The sequence below is a fragment of the Cyrtonyx montezumae genome, unplaced genomic scaffold, assembly GCF_038088225.1.
Source record: "Cyrtonyx montezumae isolate F1298 unplaced genomic scaffold, pur_monq_1.0 scaffold_15, whole genome shotgun sequence".
Taxonomy (NCBI): Eukaryota; Metazoa; Chordata; class Aves; order Galliformes; family Odontophoridae; genus Cyrtonyx; species Cyrtonyx montezumae.
In genome coordinates, this window is record NW_027071881.1 from 991,239 (window position 1) to 1,018,502 (window position 27,264).

The 27,264-nt window shown below is 56.0% G+C and overlaps 1 protein-coding gene across 1 annotated transcript in view; it reads right to left on the reverse strand.

Annotated features, from left to right (window-relative positions):
• Positions 1 to 9,757, reverse strand: part of TSPOAP1 (TSPO associated protein 1) — a 63,409-nt gene extending 53,652 nt beyond the window's left edge. Inside the window, exon 1 of the mRNA XM_065731680.1 lies at positions 9,414 to 9,757. Within this exon, the coding sequence (XP_065587752.1) occupies positions 9,414 to 9,665 (252 nt within the window). The 5' untranslated portion in view covers positions 9,666 to 9,757. The remainder of the gene's footprint in view (positions 1 to 9,413) is intronic.
• Between the last annotated feature and the right edge of the window lie 17,507 nt (positions 9,758 to 27,264).

A 27,264-nucleotide genomic window follows, 5' to 3' on the forward strand; every position in this document is an offset into this window, starting at 1 on the left:
GAGGCACAGGGGGCAACAGCAGCAGTGTGGTGTCAGGGGATCTTCACTGTGGCCCCACAGTTCCTGAGGAAGCTTTGCCACCTCCCCCTGGCACATGATCAGGGCTAGGCTGGCTGCCTGGGCTGAGCCTTCCTCGCACACCACATGGCCATCACCGACCGCCTGTCTAGACGTCATCCCGCACTCATTAAACATTCATTTCCCATAATGAAATGGCTTTTCATTTACTAACTGCTCCGCCGTTCCTCTTTGCTCCTCGGTTCCATGATGCAGCCTCACTGCAGACTGTGCTTGCAGCCCCCCTAAATGCTGTGTTTAGGAAGGAGCTGAGGAAATCTCTGTAAGAAGAGGCCTGGAGACCCCCACATATGGCTTGTCTTCATAAAGACACACAGAAGTGCCAGCAGGAGCCAGGAGCCAAAATCCAAAGCATCTCGTGGTCAGGGAGGTAAAGCTGGTGGGAGCTGAGGCAGTGCTGTACTGGAGAGCACAGGGAGCCCTTGTGTCCCTGCATCTGGAGCTGCCTCAGCCACCAAAACAGTTTACTCCAAGGACACCTTTGGCCATAGGGGACATTTGCTAAAGTCAGTGCAAAGCAGGGAAATAACAGCAGGGAGAATGGTGGGGAGAGAGCAGAGTGCAGCTTCTGTTTGTAGCTGGCACACAGCTTTGAAGCATCTCATTTCGGGGAAAACATGTTCATCTGTCACCTCCATTGGCAGGTAGAGCCAAAAATACAGTTTCTTTAAAATGCATCGAGAATGAGCAAACAGCCTCAGCAGGACAGCAGCAAGAGAAATTGTTTCTTCTTCACCTGAAAACTTCAAAAAGCAAATGAGAGCTGCAACAGCTTTTACAGGGAGAAGTGCCCAGCCAGGCTGCTAAATGGGTCATGCAGCCAAAATCCCCCAGGAACCACCCAGCATCCAGCACAGGCTTTGAAGTCCTGCGGAACATTTGCAGCAAGCCATGTGGGGGGCAGTAAATCATGGCGCGGCGGGGCTGGCAGCACTGCTCTGCAATGCGGCTCGGGCACACCGTGCTGCTGCTGCCTCCTGGTTCAGCCTGGCACCGATCAGCCCAGGGACTTTCCTGCACCTGCTGCAGGGACTGAGCCAAAGACAAAACCCAGGCCTGCATGAAAATCCCAGCAAATATGAAGGAGGAATTAACCAGGTGGCCCCATGAGTGGCATATCTCATGTGGCTTTTGGCATTCTCTTGGCTGATTTTAAAATATATACAATTTTGAGATGTCCCTATGGTGACTTCTCTGTCTGCAGCAAACAGAGCTCCAGCTGCCAGGTTTGCTTCAGAAGAGTCATCTCTGAAGTCCAACCCCCACTGCTGCAGACACTGCTCCCTAGGTGAAACTACACCACTGCTCTCCTATTCTACTGGATTTATTACATCCACCACCTCTCCCTTGTTTGAAATCATTGTCACCTGTCATGCAGTAGCTACCAAGTCTCGACCATGTCAAAGCCCTTTAGCTGCTCATTCCAGCTGACTTTGGTAATTAGTTTCCTCAACTTCTCAATCCTTGCCACTTGGAAATAAAACCTGTCACTGCTTATCCGTTTTCTCTTCCATCCAATTTCAGTGAAATAGGCTCCCTCACAGAAGAAGCTATTTTCTGTAGGCTGCTCTTCTGCAGTGCCCTCACTTCATGTCAAAAGCAAGACAAAAATAGCATCACGTCCTGCTCGGTCAGTGAGCAATAGCAAAGCCCATTGGTGCTGGCACAGTGAGCACACCTCGCACCAGAGAGCGTATTGTCCAACTGGAGGTACAAAGCCTATTTTGGTTAAAGGTAGGAGAGAAGTAAGAGAGGAGCTTGGGATGAAATCGTGCTCACCCTACCACTCCCATGACAGGCAGCCTGTGTCCCACAGCTTCCTTCATTTTGCACCAGGTTCCCGGTTTCGGACGCAAACATCTCTGCTCTCTGATTTCATGATGCTCCCCTCCAGTTCCTTGCCCTGTGCGCTGCCATCTCGTTTCCATGATTCAGCATTTTCTCCCACTGCCCATCCCTCTTCCAGGCATGACCTTATACACTGTGAGTTCCTCATTTATCTGATTTTCATCACCACTTGTAACAAATTCACGGAAGAAAAAATCCATCTGAGGCTATTTACTTCAAAAATCCTGCCTCCAGCTCAGGGAGTGCTGGAGCCACGCACTGCGAGATATGAGGATAATATCCAGGAAAGCATTCACATTCTGCTTGCCCTTTCTTACAGCCTTACACAGACATTGCTCCTGCACACCCTGTGACCACCACCAGCTCTTTCGGTGTTCCTCACAGTGTATTTAAAATAAGATGTGTGGTTAAAATTGTGATCTCACAAATTTGTATCCTCTCTATTTTTATGAAAGCTTCATAACCAGTCCTGGGAAAACAAACCCTGGTGCTTCAGGAGGAGAAAAAACAGCTGGACACCCTGGACACCAGCTTTAATGAGCTTAGCTGCTTCAGGCTCCCCAGACAGAGAAAGAAGAATGTTTTTTGCAACTCCAAGACAAGCAGGAATATGAGTGGAGAATAAAATCCCAGGACAAAGGCAGAACACAGGACTACAAGACTACACAGTGTGCAATGTGGAGCAGTTTCTCATTTTTGAGAGCCAATGCAAAATAAAAGAGATTTTGCAAGCAGACGAGAGAAAACGACACTTTAATACCACAAGGCTGCTGGAAAGGCAGCTCTGAACTGCTCCTGATGTACTGCGCATGCATTGCTTCATCTTTCACGATCAGACAAAAAGCAGATCAGCCAGCTGAGAGATATGGAGGATCTGGGGAAACCCATTCCTGTCCCTGCAAGGCCAGTCAGTCTCAATACTCAGACCCAGTGGGGACAGGCAAGTGGGTGAGGTCCTGCTGAGGGTACAGGTGCTTAACCAGCAGGTACCAGCTCTGGTTACCAGAGTTACTCTTTGTCCTGCTCTCCACTGTGGTTGAGAGACCTTAAACCAGCCCATCTTGCAGCTGGGAACGACCTGTCTGACACACAGGTAGAACAAGCGTGGGTGGCCCTGTGCAGGATTTCCCCAGCTGTGACCCAATCTCACTCCACATTCAACACAAATCTTTTTGCAAACCCAGGATATACAGCTGGAAACTGCTGCTGGTGGCTGCTGGGCTGTGATCCAGCTTGGCTGCCAGATAACCTACAGCATAAGGTAAACAAAGAGAGTATGAAAGCATCACCTTCCTGCCTGTGGATCACTGAGACTCAAGTGACTGACTGGGAGCCAAGGCAGCTCAGATTTTTTCCCCCACTGAAGATTTTTCTAGGTGCTGCCGAGCAAGTCACTGAATCTGCAGAGAAGTGGGCGCAGGCAATGGTATTTACACTAGGAAAAAACAACACGTGGAAGTGGGAAGTGAATGTGTTAACATCCTCAGTGCAAACACAGAGAGACCGGTGACTTTGCAACCTCTCCTTGCATATTCATCTGCACTGCCCATCCTTTGAGCTAAACACATGGGCTTCCTACCAAAGGTGTGCGGGATTTCTGTTGTTGAGGCCTGATGAGCATCGGCCTGAAGCTCTCACCACTGCAAGCTCAGGTCCAGGCAGCTCTGAGGTCTCTGCGGAGCATCTCTGCTCTCTTTTTGATGCCATGCGTCAGATAATTCTCTTTCACAAACATGCAAAGAAAAAAACTGGGGAAGACTGATAAAATTTAGCTCTTTCCAGGTTTGGTATTTTGATGTCTGGAGTGTGGACAAATGTTCACTGATAGCTCATCTTTCTTGTAACTGTAACTCTAATCCAAAGAAACACTCTCGAGGAGGGCATGAGACTTTAGTACTGACAAATGCATGTGGGAATGAAACGCCTGTCCACGGTGAGCATCACAGGCCTGCGTCAGGCCTCACTGCAGAAGGCCACTGAACTGCAGTGCCCACCCCACGCAGAAGTGCTGCTGCCATCTAACAGGATCACAGCTTGAACAGTTAATATCAGATCTCCTTCCCACTTCAAAGCCTCAGCAGCAGTATTTGTGGTCTCAGTAGATTGCTTATATTGAGTAGAGAGAATGGATTACCTAACATGTTCAGCTCTGAAAAGACAGATGTGCTTTTGAACCCTGGAAGACACATCATGGAGACAGAGTGGCAGATCTTATATGCACAGCTCAGCTTTTGCCCAGGTATGTGCACGGTTCTCCCTAGCAAGCACCTGTTTCCAAATGACTCGCAGTTTCCCAGGGTACAAGAGAACCTCTTCTGCTTGGGTCACATTTGCTTAAAAAATGTCACGATTGCCCAAACAATGGGGAACAAAGCTCCTGGCACATCTCAGTGAGCAAGAACTCACTGGCCAAAATGGGACTTTAGGGATTTGTCCTGGACTGACAAGCCTCAGATCACTAGTGGCTTTAACAAGTAGATGGGGGGCAAAGACATCATCCCCTCAGTGATCAGTATGGAGATGTGAATGGCAAGTGCTGTAGAAGGCTTAAGTACAGACGCCCAAAAGGGTATTTTCAGGGAGCTGATAAGCAGATGGCTCTGCTGCAGAAAGCCTGTGCTCAAAGTAGGGGAAACCAGCCGGGTCCTGGCATTGAACACGTGCTATTTCTCATCATGTTATTCTGGCAGGAAGGGTGACTACAGAGCCAGGACGTCCAAAGAAAGAAGAAAACACACTGGTGGAAAATGTGCAGAGGGTGAACTGAGAAAGACACGGAGGCAAAAGGTCACAGTGCAGTCATGGCCAGCTCCCAAATCCAGTTTGTCATCACCAGTCCAGTGAAGCCAAGGACACAGTGGGGAGGCAATGGCCGGTGTTCCTTGTCCTCTTTGTGGAGGACGCCCACTGGTCTGCCTGAGCAGTCTGGCCATGTCTTTGCACTGACAGTGTGGGTGAGTTACATCAAAAGATAAGTAATATAGAAATTGCCTTCTCCTTCCAAACAACCCTGATTTGTGTTTTCTTCCTTTCAAACGAAGTCACATTGGGCTTTTGCAGCAGGCAGCTATCTGCAGTTGGCCATACGCTCTCAATGCTTGCAGAAAACAGTTCTAACTCATTTGCATGAGGCCGAGTGTTGCCAAGATGAGAAAAACTAATTTACTCAGATTTTGAGCAAGATGGAGTACAGTCTTCCTCTAATTGGGATTGTTGGAAATGGTGTCTGTAACAGCAAGAACTGGTTTGTGTCCAGGAAGAACTTCCTGCCCTTCTCCCATCTTTTGTTCTGCTGACCTACACTTTTTAGTCAGAGAAGCAGTTCTACACCATCTCAGGCACTAAATGAGTATTTTTCCACCTTTACTTATGGAACGTTCAAAGATCTTGAAGCACCATGAATTTGTGCAAAAGGAACTGATCTTGTTAAAGGTAGCTTGGCCCCTGGGCACAGGGAATGCCACATCCCCTCACAGAATCACAGAATATCCCAATGTGGAGGGGCCTGCCAGCATCACCGAGTCCAGCTCCCGCAGCACTACCCACAGCTAAGCCATATGTCCCTTGTCCATTCTCTTCTCCAACTCCAGCAGCTCCGGTGCGATGGCAGCTCCCCTGGGAGCCTCTTCCATGCCCAACAAGCCTCTTAGAGACCACCTCTTCCCAGTCCCCTATCTGACCTGCCCAGAGACAGCTCCATGCTGTTCCCTGGGGTCTTATCACCAGATATCAGACAGATCTGGCACCTGCAACTCCACAGCACTGAGGTCAGCCCATGCCAGGACCCCGCGGGGTATTCTGGCTCAGCCACTGCCTCCTCTCTTGCAGAACCATTTCTCCTGCCCCAGGCATCAGGAAGGAATTTACCCCACAGCCCCCTCGCACAGTTTGACAAGGAGGGTCTTTACTGGCATTTTATAATTCCTACTGCACCTGTGATTTGTGTTACTAAGGGGGCAAAAGCATCTATAGTGGCTATTTAAATTCCTACAGATGTGGGGGCTCCTTGGTTTAAGCATCTTCTTTTGGGTTTTACAGAATCTTTAAACACCCTCTGTTCCCTCTGACCTCAAGGCAAGCTGCACACTTGACTTTTTATAAATTTGGATCCAAAGTGGCCTCCTTGAGAGCATGATAGATGTCTCTGAGCATCCTAGCCATGCTCCTTGCTTTTGTGGCCAGAACAGGGGTGGGTGAGCTGCAGTGCTTATCTGCCTGTAAATGCAGATGAATAGGCTTTTGGGGAAGTGAAGCATGCAGGGAATGTCCAGGAAGCTTTACAGCATGAGAGAGCTGGGGCTGTGCAGCCTGGAGAAGTGTCGGGGAGGACCTAAGAGCGGCCTTTTAGTATCTAAAGGGGATATAAGGGGACAGGCTCTTAAGCAGGGCCTGATGTGACAGGACAAGGGGAAATGGTTCACAACTAAAAGACAGGAGATTTAGATTGGATATAAGAAGAAAGTTTTTTACACTAAGGGTGGTGAGGCACTGGCACAGGTTGCCCAGCGAGGCGGTGGTGCCCCATTCCTGCAGACAGCCAAGGTCAGGCTGGAGGAGCTCTGAGCACTGGTGGAGCAGTGGGTGTTCCTGTGCACTGCTGAGGTTTGGGGCCAGATGACCTTTAATGGTCCCTTTCAACTCAAACAATTATATTATTTTTGCTCCTTCCTCTCTACCACTCTAAGGCATTTGGAAGAAGCCCTCAGCTCAACAACCCACCCCAAATCATCCCAGCTTTCCAGGATAAAAGCAGATCCTGGTGGAGCAGCACTGCACAGGAGATGCAGACAACTCTGCTCTTGAGAGAAATGGTCTAAATTCATTCAGACAGCATCATGAGAAGCTTCCAATTTCCAGCCAGACTGTATCTGTGCCACTTTAACCCCTTTGCTCCTACACAGAGGTATTTTTCCTCTGATATTCATTATTCTGATTGTGATCCTAAGCCCGCAGTACCTAGAGATTCCCAGAAGGAAAGTCATTTCTTGCATTCTGTATCTACACAGAAATTCTGGAAAGCGGAACCAGAGTGAACTTAAAGGCCTGGGAACAAGAATGCATTCATGAGATCAAGCTCCTAGAGAGCACCAGTCAGTGCTAACACGGGGAGATGCATGGAGGGGGCCAGGAAATCCTACAGGGCATGGGAATAAATGGGCACAGGGAAATTCCTCTCCATGAGCTTTGGAACAGAGTTAGGGAGGCAATAGAGTCCCAGTCCTTGGAGATACACTGGGCTGGACAGGCCCGTAACAATGTTATCCAGTGTGGGAGCCAACTCTGTTCTGGGTGTGTTGTGTCCACCCCATCCCACTCCTCTTCCTCTGGAGTTCCCTTGGCAGCTCCCAGGGGAAGAAGGGCCACAGCTCTCCACTTTCAGTGTTCCAGAGGAATCTCAGCAAGTAAGCTGAGATTCACTCGACCTGCAGAAAGTCCTAACATCTGCCCACAGACTGGCCCTGAGGGAATCACAACGCTGTAGTCGTGGAGGCTGATACAAACAGCAAGAGCTTCATCAAAAAATCAACATCTTTAATCAACTCTGTCAGTGATGAGCCTTCAGGAGGCTCTTCCCCACACTAGGAGATTACTCCCTCGAGGCTGCTGTCCTGTTTTCATCACACAGTGCTGACATCCCAAGGACAGGAGTCCCAGAATCCTAAAGGAATACACAGGACACGACGTGTCAATAGTGCTCGTCCCAGCCTGGCAGCGAAGAACTGTTCTTCTCTCCTGGATCTGAACCAGAGACCATCTGCAAGCCTTTCACATCAATAAAACCATTTGATTTTAGGAGGAAGCACAGGTTTTCTTTCCAGATCAACACCAGTGCTAAGGATGGTACCACTCAGTACCAAAAGTACCATCACAGCAATGTGATCTAACACAACACAAGCCACCAAGAGTCACTGTTCCTGCAGGTGTTAAAGAAAAGGGCAGATGTGGACTCAGGGACATGGTGGTAAGGGGCTGGCAGTTGGACTAGATGATCTCAGCAGTCTTTTCTAACTTTAATGATTCTATGATTCTGTGATTGCTCTGAACCATCACGTACCACTTTGGGATTGCCTCAGTACACTGATGTACCACCATAGTGCCACCATAAGACCATGGGAGTGGGAGAAGAAACGTCACCCACCATGCCACACATCCAGGATCTTGGGGAAAAGCCAAAGCAGCCCAAAGACCAAGGGAAATGGAGTGTTGGGTGCTCAGCAGTCACAGCCATATAGACCAAGTGGGGTCATCATCCTTCCCCACCACCACCTACGTGCATGGCTGCTGCAAGGATCAGCCAAAGCTGGGCATAAGGCCTCCACCCTGAGGAGTGCTCTCCAGCTGCAGCAGGCCCCACAGGCACTCCTTTGCAGCACACTCCTGGCCCGTGCCACCCTCCCTGGAGTGAGGCAGTCCTATGGAGCAGAATGAAGCTAAGCTCCACAGCAGGGAGCACCAGCACCATCAGCACAGGGGGCTGGCCAGCTCTCTCACCCACTGGCTCTCCCAGAGAGAGAGAAATGTGAAATTTGGCACAACTGGTCTGACTCTCAAGATGGATGAGGAAGGGGGATGGGAACAGAAATGCTTCTCACTCTGCTGCCCCATTTTTTTGGCTGAGGTGCTTCTGGAACGGCCAGTACCTATGGTCAGAAGCAGATCAAGGACCACGTGGTTAAATGCAGCATTTCCCTGAGCATGATGATGAACAGACATGAGAAAGACCCATGAGAAACTGCTTGAGTGAAGGCATTTCCTCTCCCGGTAGGTTTCCTGCTTGCAGCACTGTTTCTCCTGCAGGCTGGTCCAGCCGCTCTCCAGCTGTGCTCAGGGGCACTGGTGTAGCCCAAAAACCTCCAGCTCAACCCCGACCAGCTCTTCTCAGCCCTTCTCCCCCACCCTCCAGAAGAACAGGCTGAGAGCTTATTCCTTCCATGTTTTAAAAGCAACATGGAGCCAGCCCAGTGTGCCAAGGGTTCCTAGAGCGATGACTGATTTTACCCAAGGGAAGGAGGATGAGCTGTCGTAAGCAGGACCAGTTAATGAACTGCTGTGGTCTGGACCAGGAGCTGAGACTCCTACTGAGTCTTTTTGGAAAGATGCTGCAAGGCTCAGGGCACTGCGTTGCCTTGAGGTGTCCCATGACGCCTGCAAGGGCAAGATCCCCCATAAAGTCCTCCCCAGCCTACTCCGCTCTGGACGGGGTGGCAGGGAACCACGTCCCCCTCACCACTCGCAGAGACACCGAAGCTGCAGGAGCGGGGAGCCCTGGGCTGGCAGCTGTACCCGGGGAGCAGGGGCAGCTGGAGTCCCCGCGGAGGGGCAGCGCGTGGCAGCTCCCGGCCCCACGGGGAGGAACGGCTCCGCGGATGGCTGAGCCACGGCCAAGCGCAGCGACTTTCTCATGCCCCGAGGTGACATCCCCGCGGTGCCGCGACGCCTCTCACCCCGAAACGCGCCTGGCAGGGAGCGCCCGGCATCCGCCTTACCTGGGGGGGTCCGTCTGGTCGCTCCCGTCCGAGCCTCTCCATAGCTCGCGGGGGCCTAGCGAGCTGCGAGTCCGGCGAGGGGGAGTCCTCCTGGGGCCGGGGCGCGTCGTCCCGCTCCTGCCCCGAGGCCACGCGGGGTGCGCCGTCACCGCCACCCCCCGCGCCTTCACGCGTGTCCGTCACCGTGGCCACGTCCGGGCTGGCGAAGGCCACGGGCACGGCGTCGCCGGTCTCCGGCGAGGCCGGATCCATGGGCTCGGGGCGCGGGGCTCACGCTGTCGCGGCGAGGGCCGCCCGCAGCTGCGGGAACCAGCACGGACACCGCGAAGGCATCAGAGCCGCGGCGGCGGCGGCAGCGACGGCCCGGCGGGGACGGAGGAGGCTGCAGCATCCCTGCGCCGGGGGAGGCTCCATCCCCGCCTGGATCCGCCGGCTCGGCGGGGCGGGCGGCTGCCGTCCCCCCCCTTCCCTCCCCGCACCCTACAAAGGCCGGGCGCGGCGCGGTGCCGGGCCGCCAGCCACCCTCGACCCCGCCGCCCCCCGCGCCGCCCCCGGCCCCATGCCCGCCACCCCCCGGAGCGCGGTGCCGCCTCTCGGTCCGCGAAGCCCCGCAGCCCCCGGCGGCCGCTCCGCCGCCTCATCGATATTCAGGCGGCCTGGCACCCCGGCGGGGCCGCGCCGCGCCCGCGGCCGCCAATCGCGGCGGCTCTGCCGGTTTCCATGGCAATGGTGCGGGAGCGATGCTGGTGCCGAGGGATGGGGAGGCGGAGGGCGGCGGCACGGCGCTGCGGGAGCCCCACCGGCTGCCCCCGGGTGCCCCGTCACCGCTCCGTGGCGCTGGGTTTGAGGTGCTGTTGCCCTGCACAAGGTGAGCGATGGGGCCCGGCACCTTTGCCCGGCCCCTCCCCCTCTGAGGACCACCGATGCTCCCCGCGGGGCCCAGTGCTGGCTCATCCTGCTGCCAAAAACACAAAAAGGGCCCTGCATGCCCCATGTAAGGGCTGTCGTGAGTGGGAGTCAGAGGATGGCATGAGCAGGAAGAAGGCTGCGGGGTCACAGTGACACGGGGAGATGGGAGCTGGTGGCATAACGCTTCAGCACAGCGTGGCACAGGCACTGCTGAGCACACACTGAGCAGCAGACACACGCTTGGTCTCTCTGCCCGCTCCCGTCACACCGTGCTACAGATGGAGGGCACCCTGTGCAGCAGCGATGCTCGGGAAGGCCGTTAGCCTGCTCCCCAGGACCCCGCTCCCAGCCCTGCACAAAGCCATCCTGCCGCTCATCCCTCCCCCGCACACCTCGGGCACCACAGGTCGGCTGGGACAGATCCTGCCCTCTGCGTCTCTGTGTGACAGTGCTGTGTCACACAGTTGCTCCGTTGGTCTGTGGACAAGGTGCAGCCAGAGAGCCTCTGGTGCTGCACGTGCACCTTGGACACTGCTCTGTGAGCATCTCCAGAAGCTCTGTGCCACATCCAGGTGTGCAGCACGCCAGTGTGTCAGCTGCCAGCACAGGCGGCACTGCCTCTGTGCCATCTCAGATCGCCGCAGTGAGCGGTTTTCTTACCGCCGGCTGTGCAGGGTGCAGATGACCCACTTAGATGCTGGGGGAGGTAACAGCCAGGTCCAACAGTCACACATCTCCCTGAATGCAGACCTCTGAGCTCTCCGTGCCAGGACACCCCCAGCTCCATGCCCACTGCTGCTTCCCTGCCCTGGAGGTGCTGGGGCTGCTCAGCATGGCGCGAGGCCCGGCACAGCGTGGCTCACAGCAGGACAGAACAGGCAGGTTTCAGATGCAGGAGGGGAGAGCCAGCAGCGGGAAGGGAAACGTGCTGCTGATAAGATCGCACGGCTGCAAGCAGTGCGTGGCGTGCAGCGTGCAGACAGCACAGCCTCGCTGGGAGCGCTGCTCCGACACGTCTCACTTCGTGCTCCTGCTGCTGCGTGCTGCTCACACGGCTGCCCCTGCTCACCCCACCAGGTCCTTCTGCACCACTGGGGTCCTGCTCACCCCAGCAGTTCAGTTGTGGGGAGCTGAAAAGGACCCCAGAGAGCCCTCCAGCTGTGTCTAGAGGACCCCAAGGAGCCAGGCCTGTCCCCTGTGGTGCAGGGACAGAGCGTGCAGCACCAAGGGCCTCCTGCCTCTTCTACCATGAAGCTACAAGAGAGAACATGTTCTGTGGGAGAGGAGAAATAAGGAGCCAAGGGTGATCCCAGGGTGCTCAGAAACCAGGGAGCCAACACATAGCTCTGAGAAGGACACAGATAACAGGGTCTATTGGCAGCCCCAGCCAGGACCAGGGCCCTAAGTGAGGCTGCTGAAGGCAATTGGACCAATTGTGCCTTCAGGGTCCCGCTGAACTCCTCCTCTGGCTCTCAGGAGGTAATTTGGTGGGGCCAGGAAAGGTTAATAGGAGCTCCTGTGGTCCCAGATGGGGAAGGCTGAGGATGTGCCTGGGGTGACTGGCATCTGGCTGTGGGGAGTGGCAGTGGGGCAGCTGGTGGGTACAGACCCAATTCCATCTCATCCTGCAGGACCTGGGGCTGAAGGCAGCGGGGGAGCCTCCCACCACCCTTGCATCTCACGGGATTGAGACTGTGTGGACTCCCTGCAGCATCAACCAGGGTGGGGAGCTCACCCCAATACAAAGGGGACACGTTTCCTTGCATGAACCTGCCAGGGTGCACTCAGGGTGCAGGGACAGCACTAAAATAGGAGTCGAGTTTTTTTTGTTGTTGTTTTTTTTTAAGTTGCCGTTTCTGTTTTGCTGCTCTCAGCAAGAAATGCATTTCCAACGTCTCCGCAGGCAGTGAGTGCTGAGTGGTTAAAATATTTGTGACCATAATAATCCTCAAACATAAGCACCCAGTATTTATCTTTCCTGCAGTTTATATACTCATTATTAGGATCACAACCTTTCAAAACCTTTTATGTTAAAACTGCAAAATTGGGCTTTGTTGTCCACATGGGCACATAACAAAATGAAAGCAGACCAGGGCAGGCTGTGCTGTGCTGTGTGCTGTGTGCTGTGTGCTGTGTGCTGTGCTGTGCTGTGTGCTGTGTGCTGTGTGCTGTGTGCTGTGTGCTGTGCTGTGTGCTGTGTGCTGTGCTGTGCTGTGTGCTGTGTGCTGTGCTGTGTGCTGTGTGCTGTGTGCTGTGTGCTGTGTGCTGTGTGCTGTGTGCTGTGCTGTGTGCTGTGTGCTGTGTGCTGTGTGCTGTGTGCCGTGTGCTGTGCTGTGTGCTGTGTGCTGTGTGCTGTGTGCTGTGTGCTGTGTGCTGTGTGCTGTGTGCTGTGCTGTGCTGTGTGCTGTGCTGTGTGCTGTGTGCTGTGCTGTGTGCTGTGTGCTGTGTGCTGTGTGCTGTGTGCTGTGCTGTGTGCTGTGCAGTGTGCTGTGTGCTGTGCTGTGTGCTGTGTGCTGTGTGCTGTGTGCTGTGTGCTGTGCTGTGTGCTGTGTGCTGTGTGCTGTGTGCTGTGTGCTGTGCAGTGTGCTGTGTGCTGTGTGCTGTGCTGTGCTGTGTGCTGTGTGCTGTGTGCTGTGTGCTGTGTGCTGTGTGCTGTGCTGTGTGCTGTGTGCTGTGTGCTGTGTGCTGTGTGCCGTGTGCTGTGCTGTGTGCTGTGTGCTGTGTGCTGTGTGCTGTGTGCTGTGTGCTGTGTGCTGTGTGCTGTGCTGTGTGCTGTGTGCTGTGTGCTGTGTGCTGTGTGCCGTGTGCTGTGCTGTGTGCTGTGTGCTGTGTGCTGTGTGCTGTGTGCTGTGTGCTGTGTGCTGTGCTGTGCTGTGTGCTGTGCTGTGTGCTGTGTGCTGTGCTGTGTGCTGTGTGCTGTGTGCTGTGTGCTGTGTGCTGTGCTGTGTGCTGTGCAGTGTGCTGTGTGCTGTGTGCTGTGCTGTGTGCTGTGTGCTGTGTGCTGTGTGCTGTGTGCTGTGTGCTGTGTGCTGTGCTGTGTGCTGTGTGCTGTGCTGTGTGCTGTGTGCTGTGTGCTGTGTGCTGTGTGCTGTGCTGTGCTGTGTGCTGTGTGCTGTGTGCTGTGTGCTGTGTGCTGTGTGCTGTGCTGTGTGCTGTGTGCTGTGTGCTGTGTGCTGTGTGCTGTGCTGTGTGCTGTGTGCTGTGTGCTGTGTGCTGTGCTGTGTGCTGTGTGCTGTGCTGTGTGCTGTGTGCTGTGTGCTGTGTGCTGTGCTGTGTGCTGTGTGCTGTGTGCTGTGCTGTGTGCTGTGTGCTGTGCTGTGTGCTGTGTGCTGTGTGCTGTGTGCTGTGTGCTGTGCTGTGTGCTGTGTGCTGTGTGCTGTGTGCTGTGCTGTGTGCTGTGCTGTGTGCTGTGTGCTGTGCTGTGTGCTGTGTGCTGTGTGCTGTGCTGTGCTGTGCTGTGCTGTGTGCTGTGCTGTGTGCTGTGTGCTGTGTGCTGTGTGCTGTGTGCTGTGCTGTGTGCTGTGCTGTGTGCTGTGCTGTGTGCTGTGTGCTGTGTGCTGTGTGCTGTGCTGTGTGCTGTGTGCTGTGTGCTGTGTGCTGTGTGCTGTGTGCTGTGCTGTGTGCTGTGCTGTGTGCTGTGTGCTGTGCTGTGCTGTGTGCTGTGCTGTGTGCTGTGTGCTGTGCTGTGTGCTGTGTGCTGTGCTGTGTGCTGTGCTGTGTGCTGTGCTGTGTGCTGTGTGCTGTGTGCTGTGTGCTGTGTGCTGTGCTGTGTGCTGTGTGCTGTGTGCTGTGCTGTGTGCTGTGTGCTGTGTGCTGTGTGCTGTGTGCTGTGTGCTGTGTGCTGTGCTGTGTGCTGTGTGCTGTGTGCTGTGTGCTGTGTGCTGTGCTGTGTGCTGTGTGCTGTGTGCTGTGTGCTGTGCTGTGTGCTGTGTGCTGTGCTGTGTGCTGTGCTGTGTGCTGTGCTGTGTGCTGTGTGCTGTGTGCTGTGTGCTGTGCTGTGTGCTGTGTGCTGTGCTGTGTGCTGTGCTGTGTGCTGTGCTGTGTGCTGTGCTGTGTGCTGTGTGCTGTGTGCTGTGTGCTGTGCTGTGTGCTGTGCTGTGTGCTGTGCTGTGTGCTGTGTGCTGTGTGCTGTGTGCTGTGCTGTGTGCTGTGCTGTGTGCTGTGTGCTGTGTGCTGTGTGCTGTGCTGTGTGCTGTGCTGTGTGCTGTGTGCTGTGCTGTGTGCTGTGTGCTGTGTGCTGTGCTGTGTGCTGTGTGCTGTGTGCTGTGTGCTGTGCTGTGTGCTGTGTGCTGTGTGCTGTGTGCTGTGTGCTGTGCTGTGTGCTGTGTGCTGTGTGCTGTGTGCTGTGTGCTGTGCTGTGTGCTGTGCTCTGTGCTGTGTGCTGTGCTGTGTGCTGTGCTGTGTGCTGTGTGCTGTGTGCTGTGTGCTGTGCTGTGTGCTGTGTGCTGTGTGCTGTGTGCTGTGTGCTGTGCTGTGTGCTGTGTGCTGTGCTGTGTGCTGTGTGCTGTGTGCTGTGTGCTGTGTGCTGTGCTGTGTGCTGTGTGCTGTGTGCTGTGTGCTGTGTGCTGTGTGCTGTGTGCTGTGCTGTGTGCTGTGTGCTGTGCTGTGTGCTGTGCTGTGTGCTGTGTGCTGTGTGCTGTGTGCTGTGCTGTGTGCTGTGTGCTGTGTGCTGTGTGCTGTGCTGTGTGCTGTGTGCTGTGCTGTGTGCTGTGTGCTGTGTGCTGTGTGCTGTGTGCTGTGCTGTGTGCTGTGTGCTGTGCTGTGTGCTGTGTGCTGTGCTGTGTGCTGTGCTGTGCTGTGTGCTGTGTGCTGTGCTGTGTGCTGTGCTGTGTGCTGTGTGCTGTGCTGTGTGCTGTGTGCTGTGCTGTGTGCTGTGTGCTGTGTGCTGTGCTGTGTGCTGTGCTGTGTGCTGTGTGCTGTGTGCTGTGTGCTGTGTGCTGTGCTGTGTGCTGTGCTGTGTGCTGTGCTGTGTGCTGTGTGCTGTGCTGTGTGCTGTGTGCTGTGTGCTGTGCTGTGTGCTGTGTGCTGTGCTGTGTGCTGTGCTGTGTGCTGTGTGCTGTGTGCTGTGTGCTGTGCTGTGTGCTGTGTGCTGTGCTGTGTGCTGTGTGCTGTGTGCTGTGCTGTGTGCTGTGTGCTGTGTGCTGTGTGCTGTGTGCTGTGCTGTGTGCTGTGCTGTGTGCTGTGCTGTGCTGTGTGCTGTGTGCTGTGCTGTGTGCTGTGTGCTGTGTGCTGTGCTGTGTGCTGTGCTGTGTGCTGTGTGCTGTGTGCTGTGTGCTGTGCTGTGCTGTGTGCTGTGTGCTGTGCTGTGTGCTGTGCTGTGTGCTGTGTGCTGTGCTGTGTGCTGTGTGCTGTGCTGTGTGCTGTGTGCTGTGTGCTGTGTGCTGTGCTGTGTGCTGTGCTGTGTGCTGTGTGCTGTGTGCTGTGTGCTGTGCTGTGTGCTGTGCTGTGCTGTGTGCTGTGTGCTGTGTGCTGTGCTGTGTGCTGTGTGCTGTGTGCTGTGTGCTGTGTGCTGTGTGCTGTGCTGTGTGCTGTGTGCTGTGCTGTGTGCTGTGTGCTGTGTGCTGTGCTGTGTGCTGTGTGCTGTGCTGTGTGCTGTGTGCTGTGTGCTGTGTGCTGTGTGCTGTGCTGTGTGCTGTGTGCTGTGTGCTGTGTGCTGTGCTGTGTGCTGTGCTGTGTGCTGTGTGCTGTGCTGTGTGCTGTGTGCTGTGTGCTGTGCTGTGCTGTGCTGTGCTGTGTGCTGTGCTGTGTGCTGTGTGCTGTGTGCTGTGTGCTGTGTGCTGTGCTGTGTGCTGTGCTGTGTGCTGTGCTGTGTGCTGTGTGCTGTGTGCTGTGTGCTGTGCTGTGTGCTGTGTGCTGTGTGCTGTGTGCTGTGTGCTGTGTGCTGTGCTGTGTGCTGTGCTGTGTGCTGTGTGCTGTGCTGTGCTGTGTGCTGTGCTGTGTGCTGTGTGCTGTGCTGTGTGCTGTGTGCTGTGCTGTGTGCTGTGCTGTGTGCTGTGCTGTGTGCTGTGTGCTGTGTGCTGTGTGCTGTGTGCTGTGCTGTGTGCTGTGTGCTGTGTGCTGTGCTGTGTGCTGTGTGCTGTGTGCTGTGTGCTGTGTGCTGTGTGCTGTGTGCTGTGCTGTGTGCTGTGTGCTGTGTGCTGTGTGCTGTGTGCTGTGCTGTGTGCTGTGTGCTGTGTGCTGTGTGCTGTGCTGTGTGCTGTGTGCTGTGCTGTGTGCTGTGCTGTGTGCTGTGCTGTGTGCTGTGCTGTGTGCTGTGTGCTGTGTGCTGTGTGCTGTGCTGTGTGCTGTGCTGTGTGCTGTGCTGTGTGCTGTGTGCTGTGTGCTGTGTGCTGTGCTGTGTGCTGTGCTGTGTGCTGTGTGCTGTGTGCTGTGTGCTGTGCTGTGTGCTGTGCTGTGTGCTGTGTGCTGTGCTGTGTGCTGTGTGCTGTGTGCTGTGCTGTGTGCTGTGTGCTGTGTGCTGTGTGCTGTGCTGTGTGCTGTGTGCTGTGTGCTGTGTGCTGTGTGCTGTGCTGTGTGCTGTGTGCTGTGTGCTGTGTGCTGTGTGCTGTGCTGTGTGCTGTGCTCTGTGCTGTGTGCTGTGCTGTGTGCTGTGCTGTGTGCTGTGTGCTGTGTGCTGTGTGCTGTGCTGTGTGCTGTGTGCTGTGTGCTGTGTGCTGTGTGCTGTGCTGTGTGCTGTGTGCTGTGCTGTGTGCTGTGTGCTGTGTGCTGTGTGCTGTGTGCTGTGCTGTGTGCTGTGTGCTGTGTGCTGTGTGCTGTGTGCTGTGTGCTGTGTGCTGTGCTGTGTGCTGTGTGCTGTGCTGTGTGCTGTGCTGTGTGCTGTGTGCTGTGTGCTGTGTGCTGTGCTGTGTGCTGTGTGCTGTGTGCTGTGTGCTGTGCTGTGTGCTGTGTGCTGTGCTGTGTGCTGTGTGCTGTGTGCTGTGTGCTGTGTGCTGTGCTGTGTGCTGTGTGCTGTGCTGTGTGCTGTGTGCTGTGCTGTGTGCTGTGCTGTGCTGTGTGCTGTGTGCTGTGCTGTGTGCTGTGCTGTGTGCTGTGTGCTGTGCTGTGTGCTGTGTGCTGTGCTGTGTGCTGTGTGCTGTGTGCTGTGCTGTGTGCTGTGCTGTGTGCTGTGTGCTGTGTGCTGTGTGCTGTGTGCTGTGCTGTGTGCTGTGCTGTGTGCTGTGCTGTGTGCTGTGTGCTGTGCTGTGTGCTGTGTGCTGTGTGCTGTGCTGTGTGCTGTGTGCTGTGCTGTGTGCTGTGCTGTGTGCTGTGTGCTGTGTGCTGTGTGCTGTGCTGTGTGCTGTGTGCTGTGCTGTGTGCTGTGTGCTGTGTGCTGTGCTGTGTGCTGTGTGCTGTGTGCTGTGTGCTGTGTGCTGTGCTGTGTGCTGTGCTGTGTGCTGTGCTGTGCTGTGTGCTGTGTGCTGTGCTGTGTGCTGTGTGCTGTGTGCTGTGCTGTGTGCTGTGCTGTGTGCTGTGTGCTGTGTGCTGTGTGCTGTGCTGTGCTGTGTGCTGTGTGCTGTGCTGTGTGCTGTGCTGTGTGCTGTGTGCTGTGCTGTGTGCTGTGTGCTGTGCTGTGTGCTGTGTGCTGTGTGCTGTGTGCTGTGCTGTGTGCTGTGCTGTGTGCTGTGTGCTGTGTGCTGTGTGCTGTGCTGTGTGCTGTGCTGTGCTGTGTGCTGTGTGCTGTGTGCTGTGCTGTGTGCTGTGTGCTGTGTGCTGTGTGCTGTGTGCTGTGTGCTGTGCTGTGTGCTGTGTGCTGTGCTGTGTGCTGTGTGCTGTGTGCTGTGCTGTGTGCTGTGTGCTGTGCTGTGCTGTGTGCTGTGTGCTGTGTGCTGTGCTGTGCTGTGTGCTGTGTGCTGTGCTGTGTGCTGTGTGCTGTGCTGTGTGCTGTGTGCTGTGTGCTGTGCTGTGTGCTGTGTGCTGTGCTGTGTGCTGTGTGCTGTGTGCTGTGCTGTGTGCTGTGTGCTGTGTGCTGTGTGCTGTGTGCTGTGCTGTGCTGTGTGCTGTGTGCTGTGTGCTGTGCTGTGCTGTGTGCTGTGCTGTGCTGTGTGCTGTGTGCTGTGTGCTGTGTGCTGTGCTGTGTGCTGTGCTGTGTGCTGTGTGCTGTGTGCTGTGCTGTGTGCTGTGCTGTGTGCTGTGTGCTGTGTGCTGTGCTGTGCTGTGTGCTGTGCTGTGCTGTGTGCTGTGTGCTGTGTGCTGTGCTGTGTGCTGTGCTGTGTGCTGTGTGCTGTGTGCTGTGCTGTGCTGTGTGCTGTGCTGTGTGCTGTGTGCTGTGCTGTGTGCTGTGTGCTGTGCTGTGCTGTGTGCTGTGTGCTGTGCTGTGTGCTGTGTGCTGTGTGCTGTGCTGTGCTGTGTGCTGTGTGCTGTGTGCTGTGTGCTGTGTGCTGTGTGCTGTGCTGTGTGCTGTGTGCTGTGTGCTGTGTGCTGTGTGCTGTGTGCTGTGCTGTGTGCTGTGTGCTGTGCTGTGTGCTGTGTGCTGTGTGCTGTGTGCTGTGTGCTGTGCTGTGCTGTGTGCTGTGTGCTGTGCTGTGTGCTGTGCTGTGTGCTGTGTGCTGTGCTGTGTGCTGTGTGCTGTGCTGTGTGCTGTGTGCTGTGTGCTGTGTGCTGTGTGCTGTGTGCTGTGTGCTGTGTGCTGTGCTGTGTGCTGTGTGCTGTGTGCTGTGCTGTGTGCTGTGCTGTGTGCTGTGTGCTGTGCTGTGTGCTGTGTGCTGTGTGCTGTGTGCTGTGCTGTGTGCTGTGTGCTGTGCTGTGTGCTGTGTGCTGTGTGCTGTGTGCTGTGTGCTGTGTGCTGTGCTGTGTGCTGTGTGCTGTGTGCTGTGTGCTGTGTGCTGTGTGCTGTGTGCTGTGTGCTGTGCTGTGCTGTGTGCTGTGTGCTGTGTGCTGTGCTGTGCTGTGTGCTGTGCTGTGCTGTGTGCTGTGTGCTGTGTGCTGTGCTGTGTGCTGTGCTGTGTGCTGTGTGCTGTGTGCTGTGCTGTGCTGTGTGCTGTGCTGTGCTGTGTGCTGTGCTGTGCTGTGTGCTGTGTGCTGTGCTGTGTGCTGTGTGCTGTGCTGTGTGCTGTGTGCTGTGCTGTGTGCTGTGTGCTGTGTGCTGTGTGCTGTGTGCTGTGTGCTGTGTGCTGTGTGCTGTGCTGTGCTGTGTGCTGTGCTGTGTGCTGTGTGCTGTGTGCTGTGTGCTGTGTGCTGTGCTGTGTGCTGTGTGCTGTGTGCTGTGTGCTGTGTGCTGTGTGCTGTGCTGTGTGCTGTGTGCTGTGTGCTGTGTGCTGTGTGCTGTGCTGTGTGCTGGTGTGCTGTGTGCTGTGTGCTGTGCTGTGTGCTGTGTGCTGTGTGCTGTGTGCTGTGTGCTGTGTGCTGTGCTGTGTGCTGTGTGCTGTGTGCTGTGTGCTGTGTGCTGTGCTGTGTGCTGTGTGCTGTGTGCTGTGTGCTGTGTGCTGTGTGCTGTGTGCTGTGCTGTGTGCTGTGTGCTGTGTGCTGTGTGCTGTGTGCTGTGCTGTGTGCTGTGCTGTGTGCTGTGTGCTGTGTGCTGTGCTGTGTGCTGTGTGCTGTGTGCTGTGTGCTGTGTGCTGTGCTGTGTGCTGTGTGCTGTGTGCTGTGTGCTGTGTGCTGTGTGCTGTGTGCTGTGTGCTGTGCTGTGTGCTGTGTGCTGTGTGCTGTGTGCTGTGTGCTGTGCTGTGTGCTGTGTGCTGTGTGCTGTGTGCTGTGTGCTGTGTGCTGTGCTGTGTGCTGTGTGCTGTGTGCTGTGTGCTGTGCTGTGTGCTGTGTGCTGTGTGCTGTGTGCTGTGTGCTGTGTGCTGTGCTGTGTGCTGTGTGCTGTGTGCTGTGTGCTGTGTGCTGTGTGCTGTGTGCTGTGTGCTGTGTGCTGTGCTGTGTGCTGTGTGCTGTGTGCTGTGTGCTGTGTGCTGTGTGCTGTGCTGTGTGCTGTGTGCTGTGTGCTGTGTGCTGTGTGCTGTGTGCTGTGTGCTGTGTGCTGTGTGCTGTGCTGTGCTGTGTGCTGTGCTGTGTGCTGTGTGCTGTGCTGTGTGCTGTGTGCTGTGTGCTGTGTGCTGTGTGCTGTGCTGTGTGCTGTGCTGTGTGCTGTGTGCTGTGTGCTGTGCTGTGTGCTGTGTGCTGTGTGCTGTGTGCTGTGTGCTGTGTGCTGTGTGCTGTGCTGTGTGCTGTGCTGTGTGCTGTGTGCTGTGTGCTGTGCTGTGTGCTGTGTGCTGTGCTGTGTGCTGTGTGCTGTGTGCTGTGTGCTGTGTGCTGTGCTGTGCTGTGTGCTGTGTGCTGTGTGCTGTGTGCTGTGTGCTGTGTGCTGTGCTGTGTGCTGTGTGCTGTGTGCTGTGTGCTGTGTGCTGTGCTGTGTGCTGTGTGCTGTGCTGTGTGCTGTGTGCTGTGTGCTGTGCTGTGTGCTGTGTGCTGTGCTGTGTGCTGTGCTGTGTGCTGTGCTGTGTGCTGTGTGCTGTGTGCTGTGTGCTGTGTGCTGTGTGCTGTGCTGTGTGCTGTGTGCTGTGTGCTGTGTGCTGTGTGCTGTGTGCTGTGTGCTGTGTGCTGTGTGCTGTGCTGTGTGCTGTGTGCTGTGCTGTGTGCTGTGTGCTGTGTGCTGTGTGCTGTGCTGTGTGCTGTGTGCTGTGTGCTGTGCTGTGTGCTGTGTGCTGTGTGCTGTGCTGTGTGCTGTGTGCTGTGCTGTGTGCTGTGTGCTGTGTGCTGTGTGCTGTGCTGTGTGCTGTGCTGTGTGCTGTGTGCTGTGCTGTGTGCTGTGTGCTGTGTGCTGTGCTGTGTGCTGTGCTGTGCTGTGTGCTGTGCTGTGTGCTGTGTGCTGTGTGCTGTGTGCTGTGTGCTGTGCTGTGTGCTGTGCTGTGTGCTGTGCTGTGTGCTGTGTGCTGTGTGCTGTGTGCTGTGCTGTGTGCTGTGTGCTGTGTGCTGTGTGCTGTGTGCTGTGCTGTGTGCTGTGCTGTGTGCTGTGTGCTGTGCTGTGCTGTGTGCTGTGCTGTGTGCTGTGTGCTGTGCTGTGTGCTGTGTGCTGTGCTGTGTGCTGTGCTGTGTGCTGTGCTGTGTGCTGTGTGCTGTGTGCTGTGTGCTGTGTGCTGTGCTGTGTGCTGTGTGCTGTGTGCTGTGCTGTGTGCTGTGTGCTGTGTGCTGTGTGCTGTGTGCTGTGTGCTGTGTGCTGTGCTGTGTGCTGTGTGCTGTGCTGTGTGCTGTGCTGTGTGCTGTGCTGTGTGCTGTGTGCTGTGTGCTGTGTGCTGTGCTGTGTGCTGTGTGCTGTGCTGTGTGTGTGCTGTGCTGTGTGCTGTGCTGTGTGCTGTGCTGTGTGCTGTGTGCTGTGTGCTGTGTGCTGTGCTGTGTGCTGTGCTGTGTGCTGTGCTGTGTGCTGTGCTGTGTGCTGTGTGCTGTGTGCTGTGTGCTGTGCTGTGTGCTGTGTGCTGTGCTGTGTGCTGTGCTGTGTGCTGTGTGCTGTGTGCTGTGTGCTGTGTGCTGTGCTGTGTGCTGTGCTGTGTGCTGTGTGCTGTGCTGTGTGCTGTGTGCTGTGTGCTGTGTGCTGTGCTGTGTGCTGTGTGCTGTGTGCTGTGTGCTGTGCTGTGTGCTGTGTGCTGTGTGCTGTGTGCTGTGTGCTGTGTGCTGTGCTGTGTGCTGTGTGCTGTGTGCTGTGTGCTGTGTGCTGTGCTGTGTGCTGTGCTGTGTGCTGTGTGCTGTGCTGTGTGCTGTGCTGTGTGCTGTGTGCTGTGTGCTGTGTGCTGTGCTGTGTGCTGTGTGCTGTGTGCTGTGTGCTGTGTGCTGTGCTGTGTGCTGTGTGCTGTGCTGTGTGCTGTGTGCTGTGTGCTGTGTGCTGTGTGCTGTGCTGTGTGCTGTGTGCTGTGTGCTGTGTGCTGTGTGCTGTGTGCTGTGCTGTGTGCTGTGTGCTGTGCTGTGTGCTGTGCTGTGTGCTGTGTGCTGTGTGCTGTGTGCTGTGCTGTGTGCTGTGTGCTGTGTGCTGTGTGCTGTGCTGTGTGCTGTGTGCTGTGCTGTGTGCTGTGTGCTGTGTGCTGTGTGCTGTGTGCTGTGCTGTGTGCTGTGTGCTGTGTGCTGTGCTGTGTGCTGTGTGCTGTGCTGTGTGCTGTGCTGTGCTGTGTGCTGTGTGCTGTGCTGTGTGCTGTGCTGTGTGCTGTGTGCTGTGCTGTGTGCTGTGTGCTGTGCTGTGTGCTGTGTGCTGTGTGCTGTGCTGTGTGCTGTGCTGTGTGCTGTGTGCTGTGTGCTGTGTGCTGTGTGCTGTGCTGTGTGCTGTGCTGTGTGCTGTGCTGTGTGCTGTGTGCTGTGCTGTGTGCTGTGTGCTGTGTGCTGTGCTGTGTGCTGTGTGCTGTGTGCTGTGTGCTGTGTGCTGTGTGCTGTGCTGTGTGCTGTGCTGTGCTGTGTGCTGTGTGCTGTGTGCTGTGCTGTGTGCTGTGCTGTGTGCTGTGTGCTGTGTGCTGTGTGCTGTGCTGTGTGCTGTGTGCTGTGTGCTGTGCTGTGTGCTGTGTGCTGTGCTGTGTGCTGTGTGCTGTGTGCTGTGTGCTGTGTGCTGTGCTGTGTGCTGTGTGCTGTGTGCTGTGTGCTGTGCTGTGTGCTGTGTGCTGTGTGCTGTGTGCTGTGCTGTGTGCTGTGTGCTGTGTGCTGTGCTGTGCTGTGCTGTGCTGTGTGCTGTGCTGTGTGCTGTGTGCTGTGTGCTGTGTGCTGTGTGCTGTGCTGTGTGCTGTGCTGTGTGCTGTGCTGTGTGCTGTGTGCTGTGTGCTGTGTGCTGTGCTGTGTGCTGTGTGCTGTGTGCTGTGTGCTGTGTGCTGTGTGCTGTGTGCTGTGCTGTGTGCTGTGTGCTGTGCTGTGCTGTGTGCTGTGCTGTGTGCTGTGTGCTGTGCTGTGTGCTGTGTGCTGTGCTGTGTGCTGTGCTGTGTGCTGTGTGCTGTGCTGTGTGCTGTGCTGTGTGCTGTGTGCTGTGTGCTGTGTGCTGTGTGCTGTGCTGTGTGCTGTGTGCTGTGTGCTGTGCTGTGTGCTGTGTGCTGTGTGCTGTGTGCTGTGTGCTGTGTGCTGTGTGCTGTGCTGTGTGCTGTGTGCTGTGCTGTGTGCTGTGCTGTGTGCTGTGCTGTGTGCTGTGTGCTGTGTGCTGTGTGCTGTGCTGTGTGCTGTGTGCTGTGCTGTGTGCTGTGCTGTGTGCTGTGCTGTGTGCTGTGCTGTGTGCTGTGTGCTGTGTGCTGTGTGCTGTGCTGTGTGCTGTGCTGTGTGCTGTGCTGTGTGCTGTGCTGTGTGCTGTGTGCTGTGTGCTGTGTGCTGTGCTGTGTGCTGTGTGCTGTGTGCTGTGTGCTGTGTGCTGTGTGCTGTGCTGTGCTGTGTGCTGTGTGCTGTGTGCTGTGTGCTGTGCTGTGCTGTGTGCTGTGCTGTGCTGTGTGCTGTGTGCTGTGTGCTGTGTGCTGTGCTGTGTGCTGTGCTGTGTGCTGTGTGCTGTGCTGTGTGCTGTGTGCTGTGCTGTGTGCTGTGTGCTGTGTGCTGTGTGCTGTGTGCTGTGTGCTGTGCTGTGTGCTGTGCTGTGTGCTGTGTGCTGTGTGCTGTGCTGTGTGCTGTGTGCTGTGTGCTGTGCTGTGCTGTGTGCTGTGTGCTGTGCTGTGTGCTGTGCTGTGTGCTGTGTGCTGTGCTGTGTGCTGTGTGCTGTGCTGTGTGCTGTGTGCTGTGTGCTGTGTGCTGTGCTGTGTGCTGTGCTGTGTGCTGTGTGCTGTGTGCTGTGTGCTGTGCTGTGTGCTGTGCTGTGCTGTGTGCTGTGCTGTGTGCTGTGTGCTGTGTGCTGTGTGCTGTGTGCTGTGTGCTGTGCTGTGTGCTGTGTGCTGTGTGCTGTGTGCTGTGTGCTGTGTGCTGTGCTGTGTGCTGTGCTGTGCTGTGTGCTGTGTGCTGTGTGCTGTGCTGTGTGCTGTGTGCTGTGTGCTGTGTGCTGTGTGCTGTGTGCTGTGTGCTGTGCTGTGTGCTGTGTGCTGTGCTGTGTGCTGTGTGCTGTGCTGTGTGCTGTGTGCTGTGCTGTGCTGTGTGCTGTGTGCTGTGTGCTGTGCTGTGCTGTGTGCTGTGTGCTGTGCTGTGTGCTGTGTGCTGTGCTGTGTGCTGTGTGCTGTGTGCTGTGCTGTGTGCTGTGTGCTGTGCTGTGTGCTGTGTGCTGTGCTGTGTGCTGTGTGCTGTGTGCTGTGTGCTGTGTGCTGTGCTGTGCTGTGTGCTGTGTGCTGTGTGCTGTGCTGTGCTGTGTGCTGTGCTGTGCTGTGTGCTGTGTGCTGTGTGCTGTGTGCTGTGCTGTGTGCTGTGCTGTGTGCTGTGTGCTGTGTGCTGTGCTGTGTGCTGTGCTGTGTGCTGTGTGCTGTGTGCTGTGCTGTGCTGTGTGCTGTGCTGTGCTGTGTGCTGTGTGCTGTGTGCTGTGCTGTGTGCTGTGCTGTGTGCTGTGTGCTGTGTGCTGTGCTGTGCTGTGTGCTGTGCTGTGTGCTGTGTGCTGTGTGCTGTGCTGTGTGCTGTGTGCTGTGTGCTGTGTGCTGTGTGCTGTGTGCTGTGTGCTGTGCTGTGTGCTGTGTGCTGTGTGCTGTGTGCTGTGTGCTGTGTGCTGTGCTGCTGTGCTGTGTGCTGTGTGCTGTGTGCTGTGTGCTGTGCTGTGTGCTGTGTGCTGTGTGCTGTGTGCTGTGTGCTGTGTGCTGTGCTGCTGTGCTGTGTGCTGTGTGCTGTGTGCTGTGTGCTGTGTGCTGTGTGCTGTGTGCTGTGTGCTGTGCTGTGTGCTGTGTGCTGTGTGCTGTGTGCTGTGTGCTGTGTGCTGTGTGCTGTGTGCTGTGCTGTGCTGTGTGCTGTGTGCTGTGTGCTGTGCTGTGCTGTGTGCTGTGCTGTGCTGTGTGCTGTGTGCTGTGTGCTGTGCTGTGTGCTGTGCTGTGTGCTGTGTGCTGTGTGCTGTGCTGTGCTGTGTGCTGTGCTGTGTGCTGTGCTGTGTGCTGTGTGCTGTGCTGTGCTGTGTGCTGTGCTGTGCTGTGTGCTGTGCTGTGTGCTGTGTGCTGTGTGCTGTGTGCTGTGTGCTGTGTGCTGTGTGCTGTGTGCTGTGCTGTGCTGTGTGCTGTGCTGTGTGCTGTGTGCTGTGTGCTGTGTGCTGTGTGCTGTGTGCTGTGTGCTGTGCTGTGTGCTGTGTGCTGTGTGCTGTGTGCTGTGTGCTGTGCTGTGTGCTGTGTGCTGTGTGCTGTGTGCTGTGTGCTGTGTGCTGTGTGCTGTGCTGTGTGCTGTGCTGTGTGCTGTGTGCTGTGTGCTGTGTGCTGTGTGCTGTGTGCTGTGCTGTGTGCTGTGTGCTGTGTGCTGTGCTGTGTGCTGTGCTGTGTGCTGTGTGCTGTGTGCTGTGCTGTGTGCTGTGTGCTGTGTGCTGTGTGCTGTGCTGTGTGCTGTGTGCTGTGTGCTGTGCTGTGTGCTGTGTGCTGTGTGCTGTGCTGTGTGCTGTGTGCTGTGCTGTGTGCTGTGTGCTGTGTGCTGTGTGCTGTGTGCTGTGTGCTGTGCTGTGTGCTGTGTGCTGTGTGCTGTGTGCTGTGCTGTGTGCTGTGTGCTGTGTGCTGTGTGCTGTGTGCTGTGCTGTGTGCTGTGCTGTGTGCTGTGTGCTGTGTGCTGTGTGCTGTGCTGTGTGCTGTGTGCTGTGCTGTGTGCTGTGTGCTGTGTGCTGTGTGCTGTGTGCTGTGCTGTGTGCTGTGTGCTGTGTGCTGTGCTGTGTGCTGTGTGCTGTGCTGTGTGCTGTGTGCTGTGTGCTGTGCTGTGCTGTGTGCTGTGCTGTGTGCTGTGTGCTGTGTGCTGTGTGCTGTGTGCTGTGCTGTGCTGTGTGCTGTGTGCTGTGTGCTGTGTGCTGTGCTGTGCTGTGTGCTGTGCTGTGCTGTGTGCTGTGTGCTGTGTGCTGTGTGCTGTGCTGTGTGCTGTGCTGTGTGCTGTGTGCTGTGTGCTGTGCTGTGTGCTGTGCTGTGTGCTGTGTGCTGTGTGCTGTGTGCTGTGTGCTGTGTGCTGTGCTGTGTGCTGTGCTGTGTGCTGTGTGCTGTGTGCTGTGCTGTGTGCTGTGCTGTGTGCTGTGTGCTGTGTGCTGTGTGCTGTGCTGTGTGCTGTGTGCTGTGTGCTGTGTGCTGTGTGCTGTGCTGTGTGCTGTGTGCTGTGCTGTGTGCTGTGTGCTGTGTGCTGTGCTGTGTGCTGTGTGCTGTGTGCTGTGTGCTGTGCTGTGTGCTGTGTGCTGTGTGCTGTGTGCTGTGTGCTGTGCTGTGTGCTGTGTGCTGTGCTGTGTGCTGTGTGCTGTGTGCTGTGTGCTGTGTGCTGTGCTGTGTGCTGTGTGCTGTGTGCTGTGTGCTGTGCTGTGCTGTGTGCTGTGCTGTGCTGTGTGCTGTGCTGTGCTGTGTGCTGTGCTGTGCTGTGTGCTGTGTGCTGTGTGCTGTGCTGTGTGCTGTGCTGTGTGCTGTGTGCTGTGCTGTGTGCTGTGTGCTGTGTGCTGTGCTGTGCTGTGTGCTGTGCTGTGTGCTGTGCTGTGTGCTGTGTGCTGTGTGCTGTGTGCTGTGTGCTGTGTGCTGTGCTGTGCTGTGTGCTGTGCTGTGCTGTGTGCTGTGCTGTGCTGTGTGCTGTGCTGTGTGCTGTGTGCTGTGCTGTGTGCTGTGTGCTGTGTGCTGTGTGCTGTGTGCTGTGTGCTGTGTGCTGTGCTGTGTGCTGTGCTGTGTGCTGTGCTGTGTGCTGTGTGCTGTGCTGTGTGCTGTGCTGTGTGCTGTGTGCTGTGCTGTGTGCTGTGTGCTGTGTGCTGTGTGCTGTGTGCTGTGTGCTGTGTGCTGTGCTGTGTGCTGTGTGCTGTGTGCTGTGCTGTGTGCTGTGCTGTGTGCTGTGCTGTGCTGTGTGCTGTGTGCTGTGTGCTGTGCTGTGCTGTGTGCTGTGTGCTGTGCTGTGTGCTGTGTGCTGTGTGCTGTGTGCTGTGTGCTGTGTGCTGTGTGCTGTGCTGTGTGCTGTGTGCTGTGTGCTGTGCTGTGTGCTGTGTGCTGTG